This window comes from Caretta caretta, chromosome 3 (genome assembly GCF_965140235.1).
Source record: "Caretta caretta isolate rCarCar2 chromosome 3, rCarCar1.hap1, whole genome shotgun sequence".
Classification (NCBI taxonomy): domain Eukaryota; kingdom Metazoa; phylum Chordata; order Testudines; family Cheloniidae; genus Caretta; species Caretta caretta.
The window spans coordinates 972,227-987,467 of record NC_134208.1 but is presented as its reverse complement, the minus strand read 5'-3'; the positions used below and the strand labels follow the sequence as shown (position 1 = coordinate 987,467).

Below are 15,241 nucleotides of genomic sequence, written 5' to 3'. Positions count from 1 at the left end.
TGGCCTCACTGCCTCCAATCCAGAGCCCCTGAGCTCCAGCCCCCTGCCTCAGCCCGTAGCTCTGCCCAGCAAGTCCCGCCGAGCCAGACGCCCGGGAGAGACGTGGCCGCTCTGCAGGGCCCCCTGCGCCCGCCAGTGCCTGCAGAGACGCCAGGCAGCCTTTCCCCCAGAGCCGGTCTCGGCCCCCTGGGCGCGGCGTGGGGGGCCCTCGGCTTGCCCAGAGAAGTCGGGGTTAAGTCCCTGCTGGCCGACGCCAGGGCCCCTGTCAGTCTGTCTGTCTGTCAGTCCCAGCAGGTGAGAGCTGCCGTGTCTCTGGTGAGCCCAGCTCTGGTCCCGGCTCCTGTCACCTCTGCTCCATGGCCCTTCTCCTGCAGTGCCCTGCTGAGTTCCCAGCTCCGCAATCGGGCCCTCCCGTAGCCAGGTCACTGCTCCAGGCCTTCGGGTCCCACAGTCTGTCTAGAGCCTCTCTGATGGGCTGGTTCTAGCCAGGCCGAACAACCCCTGGGGCTGGCCCTAGGCTGCCCTGTGGCACCCCGTCTCCTCCCCTTGGCACCGTGTGCACAGCAGTGCCAGGCACGGAGGGAAACTGAGGCATACGCGGGCCCCACACAGACATTGCCAGCGTCCCTGCAGCAATGGGCACCAGAGGCAGGTCTTTAATCCTTTCCTCCCTGAGGGGCATGGATGGGTCCCAGCTGGGCTGCCCCCGGCCTCTCCCCTCCGCCCCACAGCTGCGGGCGGCGCTGACTACTGCCCCATGCCTGCAGAGACGCTGGGCGCCCTGGCCTCGGTGCTGTCCATCTGGGTCGTGACCGGAGTCCTGGTGTACCTGGCCTCAGCCCGCATCATCAGCAACGACTACGAGATCGACGCACGCGTCATGCTGGCCACCTCCACCTGCGCCGTGGGCATCAACGTCATGTACGTGGGCTCCCTGCCCCCCAGATCCCTGCCCGTGCCCCCCAACCCCAGATCCCTGCCTCCTAGATCCCAGCCCCCCATATCCCTGCCTGCCATCCCCCCATCCCCCTGGATCCCTGTCCCCCAGATCCCTGCCCCCTGGATTCCCAGCCCCCTGGATCCCTGCCCGCTGCCCCCACACCTCCAGCCCCCAGCCCCCTGGATCCCTGACCGCCCCCCCAACCCCAGATCCCTGCCTCCCAGATCCCAGCCCCCCAGATCCCTGCCTGCCGTCCCCTCATCCCCAGATCCCAGCCCCCCTAGATCCCTGTCCCCTGGATTCCCAGCCCCCTGGATCTCTGTCCGCTGCCCTCGCACCTCCTGCCCCCTGGATCCCAGCCCCCTGCATCCCTGCCCACTGCCCCCCAACCCCCAGATTCCTGCCCTCCGGATCCCTGCCTGCCCCCCCTAAACCCCAGATTACTGCCTCCCGGATCCCAGCCCCCCATGTCCCTGCCTGCCGTCCCCCCATCCCCAGATCTCAGCCCCCCAGATCCCAGCCCTCTGCCCCCTGGTTCCCTGCCCACTGCCCCCCCCAGATCCCAGCCCCCCAGATCCATGCAGCGACCACGTGCTCGGCTGCCCCAGTGGGTGTGGCTCTGTGCTCAGCTGGGTTCCCTTGGGCACTACAGGGCCGGCCGTGCCAGTGGGTGGGTTGGTTCTAGCCCGGACGCTCCAGGCAGCTCTGTCTCAAATCCCCACCTGATGGGCCAGAGCCTAGGGAGAAAAATCACACCCTCCCCGGGCATGATGCCACGGGGATCGGGCCAGTGCCACAGGGCGCTCATAAACACAAACACCCACATTTCTCACCCAGCCCAGCTGCTTAGCCCCCGCTCACACCTCCTGCTGCTTCAGGTAGAATAAACAAACAAACTTATTAACTATAAAGATCAATTTTAAGTGATTATAAATCAAAGCACAACAAGTCAGATCTGGTCAAATGAAACAAAAGCAAAATGCATTCTAAGCTGATCTTAACACTTTTCGTGCCCTTACAAACTTAGATGCTTCTCACCACAGGCTGGCTGGTTGCCCCTCAGCCAGGCTCTCCCCTTTGATCAGCGCTTCAGTCGCTTGGTGTCTGTAGATGTAGGTGGAAGCGAGAGAGAGCATGGCAAACATCTCTCCCTTTTATCATGTCCTTTCTTCCCTCTTGGCTTTGCCCCCCTCACCTTCAGAGTCAGGTGAGCATTACCTCATCGCAGTCCCAAACTGACCAAGGGAAGGGGGGGTGACTCCCTCGAGAGTCCAACAGATCCTTTATTGCTGCCTAGGCCAGTGTGATGCCTCATGGCATCGTGAGCCTTCCGAAGACACCCGACATGACAAACTTTGCATTGGATCCCACACAATCATTTTACAAGGATGAACATGGGGGGTGCTGGGTATTTCCCCGAAGTACAGAGCATCCCTGCCCCCCAATCACAGCCCCCTCACTTCTCCCATTCCTGCCTGTGCCCAGCCCCTGATCACAGCCCCCCAGACCTCTCCCATTCCTGCCTCTGCCCACCCCTCCCATCCACACCCTCCACCTGGCCTGTTCCTTCTCTGCCCAGCCCCGCAGTCAATGCCCATCCACCTTGCCCATTCCCCCCTGTGCCTGCCCTGGTGATGCCACACATCTGGCCTGGGGTAGGGAGCGGGCGGGCGGAGGGGCTCTGGGATCTGTTGGTGCCGCGGCCCCCGGGGCTCTGTGTCCGCCCGCGGTTGGCTCAGGCTCCCCACTTCCCTCCAGCATGGCCTACATCCTGCACCAGTCGGTCACGGGCCACAGCCACGCCCGGGGGTATGAGAAGATGGAGGAGAGTCCTGGCTGCGCACCCCCTGGAAGCCCCCTGCCCGGCAGCACCAGCGTGCGTGCCGCCTTCGTACATGTGGTGGGGGACCTGCTGCAAAGTCTCGGGGTGCTGACAGCTGCCACCATCATCTACGTGGAGGTACGACGTGAACAACCTCAGGCCTGCTTCTACTGCGTCCCTCCCTGCGCCGCCTGGCATCCCACTAACCGCGTCCCTCCCTCCGCTGCCTTCCCTCTCCTGTCCCCACTAACCGCATCTCTCCCTTCGCTGCCTTGCGCCCCCGCTAACCGCGTCCCTCCCTCCGCTGCCTTCCCTCTCCTGCCCCCACTAACCGCATCTCTTCCTTCGCTGCCTCGAGCCCCCGCTAACCGCATCTCTCCCTCCGCTGCCTTCCCTCTCCTGCCCCCGTAACCGCATCTCTCCCTCCGCTGCCTTCCCTCTCCTGCCCCCGTAACCGCATCTCTTCCTTCGCTGCCTCGTGCCCCCGTTAACCGCGTCCCTCCCTCCGCTGCCTTCCCTCTCCTGTCCCCGTAACCGCATCTCTCCCTCCGCTGCCTTCCCTCTCCTGCCCCCGTAACCGCATCTCTCCCTCCGCTGCCTTCCCTCTCCTGCCCCCGTAACCGCATCTCTCCCTCCGCTGCCTTCCCTCTCCTGCCCCCGTAACTGCATCTCTCCCTTCGCTGCCTCGCGCCCCCGTTAACCACGTCCCTCCCTCCGCTGCCTTCCCTCTCCTGTCCCCGTAACCGCATCTCTCCCTCCGCTGCCTTCCCTCTCCTGCCCCCGTAACCGCATCTCTCCCTCCGCTGCCTCGCGCCCCCGCTAACCGCGTCCCTCCCTCCACTGCCTTCCCTCTCTTGCCCCCGTAACCGCATCTCTCCCTCCGCTTCCTTCCCTCTCCTGCCCCCGCTAACAGCATCTCTCCCTCCGCTGCCTCGTGCCCCCGTTAACCGCGTCCCTCCCTCCGCTGCCTTCCCTCTCCTGTCCCCGTAACCGCATCTCTCCCTCCGCTGCCTTCCCTCTCCTGCCCCCGTAACCGCATCTCTCCCTCCGCTGCCTTCCCTCTCCTGCCCCCGTAACCGCATCTCTCCCTCCGCTGCCTTCCCTCTCCTGCCCCCGTAACCGCATCTCTCCCTTCGCTGCCTTCCCTCTCCTGCCCCCGTAACCGCATCTCTCCCTTCGCTGCCTCGCGCCCCCGTTAACCACGTCCCTCCCTCCGCTGCCTTCCCTCTCCTGTCCCCGTAACCGCATCTCTCCCTTCGCTGCCTTCCCTCTCCTGCCCCCGTAACCGCATCTCTCCCTCCGCTGCCTTCCCTCTCCTGCCCCCGTAACCGCATCTCTCCCTCCGCTGCCTTCCCTCTCCTGCCCCCGTAACCGCATCTCTCCCTCCGCTGCCTTCCCTCTCCTGCCCCCGTAACCGCATCTCTCCCTTCGCTGCCTCGCGCCCCCGTTAACCACGTCCCTCCCTCCGCTGCCTTCCCTCTCCTGTCCCCGTAACTGCATCTCTCCCTTCGCTGCCTTCCCTCTCTTGCCCCCGTAACCGCATCTCTCCCTTCGCTGCCTTGCGCCCCCGTTAACCGCGTCCCTCCCTCCGCTGCCTTCCCTCTCCTGCCCCCGTAACCGCATCTCTCCCTTCGCTGCCTTCCCTCTCTTGCCCCCGTAACCGCATCTCTCCCTCCGCTGCCTCGCGCCCCCGCTAACCGCGTCCCTCCCTCCGCTGCCTTCCCTCTCCTGCCCCCGTAACCGCATCTCTCCCTCCGCTGCCTTCCCTCTCTTGCCCCCGTAACCGCATCTCTCCCTCCGCTGCCTTCCCTCTCCTGTCCCCGTAACCGCATCTCTCCCTTCGCTGCCTTCCCTCTCCTGCCCCCGTAACCGCATCTCTCCCTCCGCTGCCTCGCGCCCCCGCTAACCGCGTCCCTCCCTCCGCTGCCTTCCCTCTCCTGCCCCCGTAACCGCATCTCTCCCTCCGCTGCCTCACGCCCCCGCTAACCGCGTCCCTCCCTCCGCTGCCTTCCCTCTCCTGCCCCCGTAACCGCATCTCTCCCTCCGCTGCCTTCCCTCTCCTGCCCCCGTAACCACGTCCCTCCCTGCGCCGCCTGGCGTCCCCACTAACCACGTCCCGCCCTGCGCCGCCTGGCGCCCCCGCTAACCGCGTCCCTCCCTCCCCTGCCTCGCGCTCCCGCTAACCGCGTCCCTCCCCCCGCTGCCTTCCCTCTCCTGCCCCCGTAACCACGTCCCTCCCTGCGCCACCTGGCGTCCCCGCTAACCGCGTCCCTCCCTCCCCTGCCTCGCGCTCCCGCTAACCGCGTCCCTCCCCCCGCTGCCTTCCCTCTCCTGCCCCCGTAACCACGTCCCTCCCTGCGCCACCTGGCGTCCCCTGCCTCGCATCCCTGCTAACCGCGTCCCTCCCTCCCCTGCCTCGCGCCCCCGCTAACCGCAGCCTTCCCTCTCCTGCCCCTCTTCCCAGGTCCCTCCCTCTGTGGGGCCACCTACCCCTCCTGCGTGGGCCCACTTCGCACAGACACTTGTGTGCCCTGCTCAGTGGCCCGAGGCTCTGGCCAGCCCCTGTCTCTAGCCCTGCCCTGCCCTGAGCTCCTGGAGTGGGAGCTGCTCTGTCCCAGGTGGCAGCAGGCCAGTGACCCTGCACTGCACCTTGGAAGGATGGTGCCTCTGGCAGGACACGAAGGAGAGTGTCACGTCAGGACAAATCGCTTAGAGCAGGGCAGTCACAGCCCCAGGCTGGGGTTTCTCCACCTCTAAGGCACCGAACCAGCCAGCCAGGGAGGACTTTGGTCTCACCCCACTGGCTAACCACAAGTCTGTGACGGAGCAGGGAGTGGGGAGTTTTGACCTGGGAATGTTGCGTGGGAGGTTTACTGGGACTGTCTGCATTGGTGCTGGATGGTGCTGGGATAGCAGGGGGTGACTTCACTTGAGGGATGATACCTGAGCCTCTCACCTGAGCCCAGGAGACAGTTGGGGCCAATAAGTCACACAAGCAATTCCCTTAGACACTCAGTTTCCCAGTATCTCCACCAGTGCCCCTCATTAAGGGGATAAATGGTGATGGAAACCAATACCCCAGTAAAAGGAAAAAGGTTCTCTCGATCCCAAAGGACCAAGCCCCGGACCCAGGTCAATATACAAGTCAGATCTTACCCACAAATCACACTGTTGCCAATCCTTTAGAATCTAAAATCTAAAGGTTTATTCATAAAAGAGAGAGACGGGAGCTAGAGTTGGTGAAATGGAATCACTGACACACAGCGATGGCCAAGTGCTTGGCTCAGGCTTGCAGCAGCGATGGAATAAACGGCAGGTTCAAATCCAGTCTCTGGAGAACATCCCCAGCTGGGAGGGGTCCTTCGGTCCTTGATTCAGAGCTTCAGTGTAGCCAAGTCCCTCCAGAGGTCGGAAGCAGGACTGAAGACCAGATGGAGGAGCTGCAGCAGGTTTTTACAGTCTCTTGCCGTGTGGTCTTTCTTTCTGTGTCCCAAGGACCAGCTGCCCATCCCATGGCCTGGAAACACCTCAGAGTTCAGTCCCTAGGCAGGGCCCTGCCTACCTGGCTGAGTCCCCAGGCGTGTCTGCCTTCTCTCAGAGGGTCAGTTGTGTCCCTGATGGTCCTTACTGGGCCGTCCAGCAGGCTAGGCAGAGCTGAGGCCAACGTGTCTGGGGTGTCCCCCAGAAGCAGAGCACAAGTTTGAACCACAGACAGGACAGAGCCAATATTCGTAACTTCCACTACAAAATGATACGCACATCCAGACAGCACAGTCCTAACCAGCCAACCATCACCTCGTCTGAGACACCTCATTTGACCCCCTTTATATAAGATTTGGTGCCACGACAGGACCTTGGTTGCAACAATGATCTATACGGTCCCAGTTCATGTCAATAACGTCATACACCTCCTGCCTGTCCCAGGGCTCTCTGGGGCTGGGTGCTGCCCGTGAGCTGTGGGGAGACAGGACCTGCCCAGGGGAAATAGACTGAGATCCCCACAGGCCCCCTCGCTGGGACCCTGGTGCTCAGCCCCAAGGAAGAGCCATATGCCAGCTCCCTATGCTGGGCTCTGCCCTCTGCTGCCTCGTTCCCTCTGTGCGCCCCCCCACCCAGCTTGAGGGGACAGTGGGGCTGGGCCAGGGACTCCTGGGTTCCACTCCTAGGTCTGACCCCTCACTGGGTGGGGCTGGGAGGTCGTGCAGCTCTGGGGATTCGCTGGCTGCCCAGGTGTAACCCCAACCATGCCCCTTGCAGCCCCGGTACAAGATCGCAGACCCCGTCAGCACCTTCCTCTTCTCCATCTTCGTGCTGGGCTCCACCATCACCATCCTCAGGGACGTCTTCCGGGTCCTCATGGAAGGTGAGCTGGGAGGGGGCACAGCGGGTATGGTGTCAGGGGGGCTCACGGGGCTGGGGGCAGAGGCTGCTGCTGCTGGGCAAGGGGAGCAGGCAGGGACAGGGTCAGGCTGAGGGACAGGGGTCATGGGGCAGGGGAAGCTGGATGCAGAGCCAGGGGACGGGCAGAGCTGGGGAGCAGGGGCAGACCGGGGGGCAGGGGCAGTGGGGCTGGGGGCCAGGGCAGGGTTGCTTGGCAAAGGGTCTCACTGAAAAGGGAACGGGGAGCTGGGCAGATTCTCTGCTGTGAAAACCAGAATTACTCTGAGCTACGGCAGCCAGAACCCACCCCGACAGATCGTCCCAAACCCCCCTCTGACCTCCCCACAACCCGCCCCTCTGCTCCCCAGAACCCCCCCGACAGATCGTCCCAAACCCCCCTCTGACCTCCCCACAACCCGCCCCTCTGCTCCCCAGAACCCCCCCAACAGATCGTCCCAAACCCCCCTCTGACCTCCCCACAACCCGCCCCTCTGCTCCCCAGAACCCCCCTGACAGATCGTCCCAAACCCCCCCAACAGATCGTCCCAAACCCCCCTCTGACCTTCCCACAACCCGCCCCTCTGCTCCCCAGAACCCCCCTGACAGATCGTCCGAAACCCCCCCAACAGATCGTCCCAAACCCCCCTCTGACCTCCCCACAACCCGCCCCTCTGCTCCCCAGAACCCCCCCGACAGATCGTCCCAAACCCCCCTCTGACCTCCCCACAACCCGCCCCTCTGCTCCCCAGAACCCCCCCAACAGATCGTCCCAAACCCCCCTCTGACCTCCCCACAACCCGCCCCTCTGCTCCCCAGAACCCCCCTGACAGATCGTCCCAAACCCCCCCAACAGATCGTCCCAAACCCCCCTCTGACCTTCCCACAACCCGCCCCTCTGCTCCCCAGAACCCCCCTGACAGATCGTCCCAAACCCCCCCAACAGATCGTCCCAAACCCCCCTCTGACCTCCCCACAACCCGCCCCTCTGCTCCCCAGAACCCCCCCGACAGATCGTCCCAAACCCCCCTCTGACCTCCCCACAACCCGCCCCTCTGCTCCCCAGAACCCCCCCAACAGATCGTCCCAAACCCCCCTCTGACCTCCCCACAACCCGCCCCTCTGCTCCCCAGAACCCCCCTGACAGATCGTCCCAAACCCCCCCAACAGATCGTCCCAAACCCCCCTCTGACCTTCCCACAACCCGCCCCTCTGCTCCCCAGAACCCCCCCAACAGATCGTCCCAAACCCCCCTCTGACCTCCCCACAACCCGCCCCTCTGCTCCCCAGAACCCCCCCGACAGATCGTCCCAAACCCCCCTCTGACCTCCCCACAACCCGCCCCTCTGCTCCCCAGAACCCCCCCAACAGATCGTCCCAAACCCCCCTCTGACCTCCCCACAACCCGCCTCTCTGCTCCCCAGAACCCCCCTGACAGATCGTCCCAAACCCCCCCAACAGATCGTCCCAAACCCCCCTCTGACCTTCCCACAACCCGCCCCTCTGCTCCCCAGAACCCCCCTGACAGATCGTCCCAAACCCCCCCAACAGATCGTCCCAAACCCCCCTCTGACCTCCCCACAACCTGCCCCTCTGCTCCCCAGAACCCCCCCGACAGATCGTCCCAAACCCCCCTCTGACCTCCCCACAACCCGCCCCTCTGCTCCCCAGAACCCCCCCAACAGATCGTCCCAAACCCCCCTCTGACCTCCCCACAACCCGCCCCTCTGCTCCCCAGAACCCCCCTGACAGATCGTCCCAAACCCCCCCAACAGATCGTCCCAAACCCCCCTCTGACCTTCCCACAACCCGCCCCTCTGCTCCCCAGAACCCCCCCGACAGATCACCCCAAACCCCCCCAACAGATCGTCCCAAACCCCCCTCTGACCTCCCCACAACCCGCCCCTCTGCTCCCCAGAACCCCCCCAACAGATCGTCCCAAACCCCCCTCTGACCTCCCCACAACCCGCCCCTCTGCTCCCCAGAACCCCCCCGACAGATCGTCCCAAACCCCCCTCTGACCTCCCCACAACCCGCCCCTCTGCTCCCCAGAACCCCCCCGACAGATCGTCCCAAACCCCCCTCTGACCTCCCCACAACCCGCCCCTCTGCTCCCCAGAACCCCCCCGACAGATCGTCCCAAACCCCTCTCTGACCTCCCCACAACCCGCCCCTCTGCTCCCCAGAACTCCCCCGACAGATCACCCCAAACCCCCCTCTGACCTCCCCACAACCCGCCCCTCTGCTCCCCAGAACCCCCCCGACAGATCGTCCCAAACCCCCCTCTGACCTCCCCACAACCCGCCCCTCTGCTCCCCAGAACCCCCCCGACAGATCGTCCCAAACCCCCCTCTGACCTCCCCACAACCCGCCCCTCTGCTCCCCAGAACCCCCCCGACAGATCGTCCCAAACCCCCCTCTGACCTCCCCACAACCCGCCCCTCTGCTCCCCAGAACCCCCCCGACAGATCGTCCCAAACCCCCCCAACAGATCGTCCCAAACCCCCCTCTGACCTCCCCACAACCTGCCCCTCTGCTCCCCAGAACCCCCCCAACAGATCGTCCCAAACCCCCCTCTGACCTCCCCACAACCCGCCCCTCTGCTCCCCAGAACCCCCCCGACAGATCACCCCAAACCCCCCCAACAGATCGTCCCAAACCCCCCTCTGACCTCCCCACAACCCGCCCCTCTGCTCCCCAGAACCCCCCCGACAGATCGTCCCAAACCCCCCTCTGACCTCCCCACAACCCGCCCCTCTGCTCCCCAGAACCCCCCCGACAGATTGTCCCAAACCCCCCTCTGACCTCCCCACAACCCGCCCCTCTGCTCCCCAGAACCCCCCCAACAGATGACCCCAAACCCCCCCAACAGATCATCCCAAACCCCCCTCTGACCTTCCCACAACACCCCCTCTGACCTCCCCACAACCCACCCCAACAAAACGTCCCAAACCCCCCTCTGACCTTCCCACAACACCCCCTCTGACCTCCCCACAACCCACCCCAACAAAACGTCCCAAACCCCCCTCTGACCTCCCCACAACCCGCCCCTCTGCTCCCCAGAACCCCCCCAACAGATTGTCCCAAACCCCCCTCTGACCTCCCCACAACCCGCCCCTCTGCTCCCCAGAACCCCCCCAACAGATTGTCCCAAACCCCCCTCTGACCTCCCCACAACCCGCCCCTCTGCTCCCCAGAACCCCCCCGACAGATCACCCCAAACCCCCCCAACAGATCGTCCCAAACCCCCCTCTGACCTCCCCACAACACCCCCTCTGACCTCCCCACAACCCCCCCTGACCTATCCACAACCTGCCCCTCTGCTCCCCACAACCCCCCTGACAGATCACCCCAAACCCCCCTCTGACCTCCCCACAACCCTCCCCTCTGCTCCCCACAACCCCCCTGACAGTTCACCCCAACCCCCCAACCTCCTCACAACCCGCCCCTCTGCTCCCCACAACCCCCCCACAGATCACCCCAAACCCCCCTCTGACCTCCCAACAACCCGCCCCTCTGCTCCCCACAACACCCCCGACAGATCGTCCCAAGCCATCACCCCTCTGAGTCCCTGCTGGGTGGCAAAGCAAAGTATGAGAGAAATTGAGGCACACGTAGCATTTATAAAAAATAGTACAGAAAATTCCCCCTTTGTACAAATATCTCTTTCCCCGTCACGACTGAACTGAGCAGGGTCCCTTTAACCAACATCCTGGGGAAGTTTGAACCCACAATTTGTTGGGGAAGAGTCAACATGGTTTTTGTAAAGGGAAATCGGGCCTCACCAATCTGCTAGAATTCTGTAAGGGGGGAAACAAGCATGTGGCCAAGGGGGATCCAGTAGATATAGTGTACTTAGATTTCCAGAAAGCCGTTGACAAGGTCCCTCACCACAGGCTCGTAAGCTGTCATGGGATAAGAGGGAGGTCCTCTCATGGGTCAGTAACTGGTTAAAAGACCAGAAACAAAGGGGAGGAATAAATGGTCAGTTTTCAGAATGGAGAGGGGTAAATAGCAGTGTCCCCCAGGGGTCTGGACAGGGCCCAGTCCTATTCTACATTTTCATAAATGATCTGGAGAAAGGGGTAAACAGTGAGGTGGCCAAATTTGCAAATGATACAAAACTACTCAAGATAGTTCACTCTTTGTAGTCTGCTTTGGAGTTACAAAGGGATCTCACTAAACTGGGCGACTGGGCAACAAAATGGCAGATGAAATTCACTGTTTATAAATGCAAAGTAATGCACAGTGGAAAACATAATCCCAACTCTACATATAAAATGATGGGGTCTAAATTAGCTGTTACCACTCAAGAAAGAGATCTTGGAGTCATCGTGGATAGTTCTCTGAAGACGTCCACGCAGTGTGCAGTGGCCGTCAAAAAAGCAAATGGGATGTTAGGAATCATCAGAGAATAAGAGGGAGAATATCTTATTGCCCTTATATAAATCCATGGTACGCCCACATCTTGAATACTGCGTACAGATGTGGTCCCCTCATCTCAAAAAAGATAGACTGGTGTCAGAAAAGGTTCCGAGAAGGGCAACTAAAATGCTTAGGGGTTTGGAACGGGTCCCATATGAGGAGAGATTAAAGAGGCCAGGACTTTTCATCTTTGAAAAGAGGAGACTAAGGGGGGATAGGATCGAGGTCTGTAAAGTCATGAGTGGGGTGGAGAAAGTGAATAAGGAAAAGTTATTTACTTGTTCCCATAATATAAGAACTAGGGGCCACCAAATGAAATTAATGGGTAGCAGGTTTAAAACAAATAAAAGGAAGTTCTTCACGCAGCGCACAGTCAACCTGTGGAACTCCTTGCCTGAGGAGGTTGTGAAGGCTAGGACTATAACAGGGTTTAAAAGAGAACTGGATAAATTCATGGAGGTTAAGTCCATTAATGGCTATTAGACAGGATGGGTAAGGAATGGTGTCCCTAGCCTCTGTTTGTCCGAGGGTGGAGATGGATGGCAGGAGAGAGAACCTGTTCGGTTCACTCCCTCTGGGGCACCGGGCGCTGGCCGCTGTCGGCCGACAGGACACGGGGCCGGACGGACCCTTGGTCTGACCCCGTCTGGCCACTCTGATGCGGGCTTAGACAGGGACGAGATGAAAAATCTTCACATCGTGTTTTTTATTTCCCTCTTCCAGCCTGCCAAGGGTGGGCCGAGGCTGCTGCACGTCTCCAGGGGCTCAGGGGGGACTTAACAAAGCTTGGCTAATGGTGGCCTGCTTGCCGTTTGAGCACCCTCCTGAGTGGGTGTGGGGCGGGGTAGGACTGTCTCCGTGGCTGGTGTCACGTGGGCAGAACGAACATCACCAGGGAGAGTAATACAGCATGTCACGGAGTAAACCCCTCACCGCCTCCTCAGTCCGAGGACCGGTCTGGGTGCCAGCTACGAGTTTGTCAGTTCTTAGCTATGCCTGCAGTCGTGGCACCGGGTCTACCAGCATCGGCCTCCAGCAGCTTTACCCTTTGCTGGGTCCTCTCTCACCCCTGGGCAGGACAAACCCATCTGGCCCTCGCCCTGCCCAGGGCTCCCCACGCTCAGCCAGGCTCTCAGCCATCACAAGACACAGCTCTGCCTCTGGCCCCCAAGCAAGGGCAGGCCAGGCTGGTGTAACGCCAGTGGACCCCGGTTGTTGGTGGGTGGGATCGAACCGGGGACCTCTGGTGCTTAAGGCATGAGCCTCCACCACATGAGCTAAGAGCCACCTGGCGCTTAGCTAAGGCTGTGGGTCAGACTCCTTTTCTCTCTCTCTAAGTGGTCTCGGGGCCACTCGAGGAGGCAGAACCCCACACCCAGGAAGTGTGTGGGTTACACTGGCTCCCTCGGGCACAGCATCCAGCTGAGGTTACACCTGAGACCATGGAACTCACAGTTCCCCTGTGGGTCTGGGGGTGAGTGGGACGAAGTGGGAATTTTCTGTAATATGTTTATGAAGACTGTGTGTGCCTCAGTTTCCCATGTGCGCGGCACTGTTCCTCAGCAGGTGGGAAGGTCTGGGGGCTCTGGGGCAGGTGAAGACACAGGTGTGGATGGCGCCTGGCGGCCTGGGCCCTTAGGTTCCATCTCCATGCAGCTCTTGAGAAGAGAAGGGCAGATCCAATGGCTGGGACGTGGACACCTGGCAACCAACCACCATGGATGGTCCCACCCCTCCGCAGGGGGCCGAGCTCCATCCCCCAGCTCAGGAACAAAGGCCTGGGGCAGTGGGGGGATAAGAGCTGGGGGCTGGAAGGAGTCGGGCTCTCACCTGGAGTCTGACCAAGGAGGTTGGATGGAGAGACAGACAGAGCGTGAACCATGGGGGTCACTGCAGCTGGGCTGGGCTGTAACCGTCAGTTCTCTGGGCCGCCTGAGGGGCTGCCTGGGCCGTGTGCCAGGAGACCAATAAACCCGCCTGGTTTCACAGCGCTGGGCGAGTGGCCCTGCAGACACTGGGTGAGGGGCAGTGATCCCTGAGGAGAGGACACGTCTCCCCCAGGGTCTGTCCCAGACTTGCTCCCCAGGGCTCCCGGGGTGGGGCAGGGGGCTGCAGGCCCAGGGGCCCAGTCTCAGGAGGTGGCGAGACCACGTGGCTCACCCTGGGGGAAGAGCGAGACCCTGGGGATCTGGGTCACTGAAGGGCTCCTCCCAGAGACTGTTCAAGAACCCCAGCCCTATTCGACATTGGTGAGGCCTCATCTGGAGTACTGTGTCCGGTTTTGGGCCCCACACTACAAGAAGGATGTGGATAAATTGGAAAGAGTCCAGCGAAGGGCAACAAAAATGATTAGGGGATTGGAATACATGAGTTATGAGGAGAGGCTGAGGGAACTGGGATTGTTTAGTCTGCGGAAGAGAAGAATGAGGGGGGATTTGATAGCTGCTTTCAACTACCTGAGAGGTGGTTCCAGAGAGGATGGTTCTAGACTATTCTCAGTGGTAGAAGAGGACAGGACAAGGAGTAATGGTCTCAAGTTGCAGTGGGGGAGGTTTAGGTTGGATATTAGGAAAAACTTTTTCACTAGGAGGGTGGTGAAACACTGGAATGCGTTGCCTAGGGAGGTGGTGGAATCTCCTTCCTTAGAAGTTTTTAAGGTCAGGCTTGACAAAGCCCTGGCTGGGATGATTTAATTGGGGATGGGTCCTGCTTTTGAGCAGGGGGTTGGACTAGATGACCTCCTGAGGTCCCTTCCAACCCTGATATTCTATGATTCTATGATTCTTGTTGAACCTCATCAGATTTCTTTTGGCCCAATCCTCCAATTTGTCTAGGGCCCTCTGTATCCTATCCCTACCCTCCAACATATCTACCACTCCTCCCAGTTTAGTATCATCCGCAAATTTGCTGAAAGTGCAATCCACACCATCCTCCAGATCATTTATGAAGATATTGAACAAAACCGGCCCCAGGACCGACCCCTGGGGCACTCCACTTGACACCGGCTGCCAACTAGACATGGAGCCATTGATCACTACCCGTTGAGCCCGATAATCTAGCCAACTTTCTATCCACCTTATAGTGCATTCATCCAGCCCATACTTCTTTAACTTGCTGACAAGAATACTGTGGGTCCTCTCACCCCTCGGCTTCTCCAGCCCCCGTTCACTCTTCCGCTGCTTCTCCTGGTTCTTCCTCGTCTTTTCGCTGCTTCTCACGGGCTGCTAGCCTCTGTTGCTCCAGCCAGAGCCCCTTCGCTCTCAGCTCCTACTCCACCAAATCCATCGAGGGCGAACCAGGACCGGCTGCTGCCTCTGTCACTCTCGGACCCGCTGGGAACCCCACTTGGGCCTGGAACCTGCTTCTCGGACTGACCATCCTCCAGCCGTGCAACCAGCTGCCCCTTATTGAGCTGCCGCACACGTAACGTCTCTCCCTGCCCCTGCACAGGCTTGCGACGTCCCCCTCAGGGAGGTGCTTACACGCCATTTTCTTGTTTCCTTTGACTACGCTTGTTTTCCTGCTGCACATCACTTACAGCAGAACACCACTGGTGCACTCAGCATCCCACCGCACCCACCACCTGTCAGGGATTGTCAAGGATCCTTCCCCACTCTGAACTCTAGGGCACAGATGTGGGGACCTGCATGAAAGACCCCCTAAGCTTATTCTGACCA

At 61.1% G+C, this 15,241-nt stretch overlaps 1 protein-coding gene across 1 annotated transcript in view; it reads left to right on the top strand.

Moving 5' to 3' along the window:
* The window catches only part of SLC30A3 (solute carrier family 30 member 3), a 35,769-nt gene that overhangs the window by 14,708 nt on the left and 5,820 nt on the right, over nucleotides 1–15,241 (top strand). Inside the window, exons 4-6 of the mRNA XM_048846147.2 lie at nucleotides 768–921; nucleotides 2,699–2,900; nucleotides 7,020–7,125. Coding sequence (XP_048702104.2) covers nucleotides 768–921; nucleotides 2,699–2,900; nucleotides 7,020–7,125 — 462 coding nt within the window. The remainder of the gene's footprint in view (nucleotides 1–767; nucleotides 922–2,698; nucleotides 2,901–7,019; nucleotides 7,126–15,241) is intronic.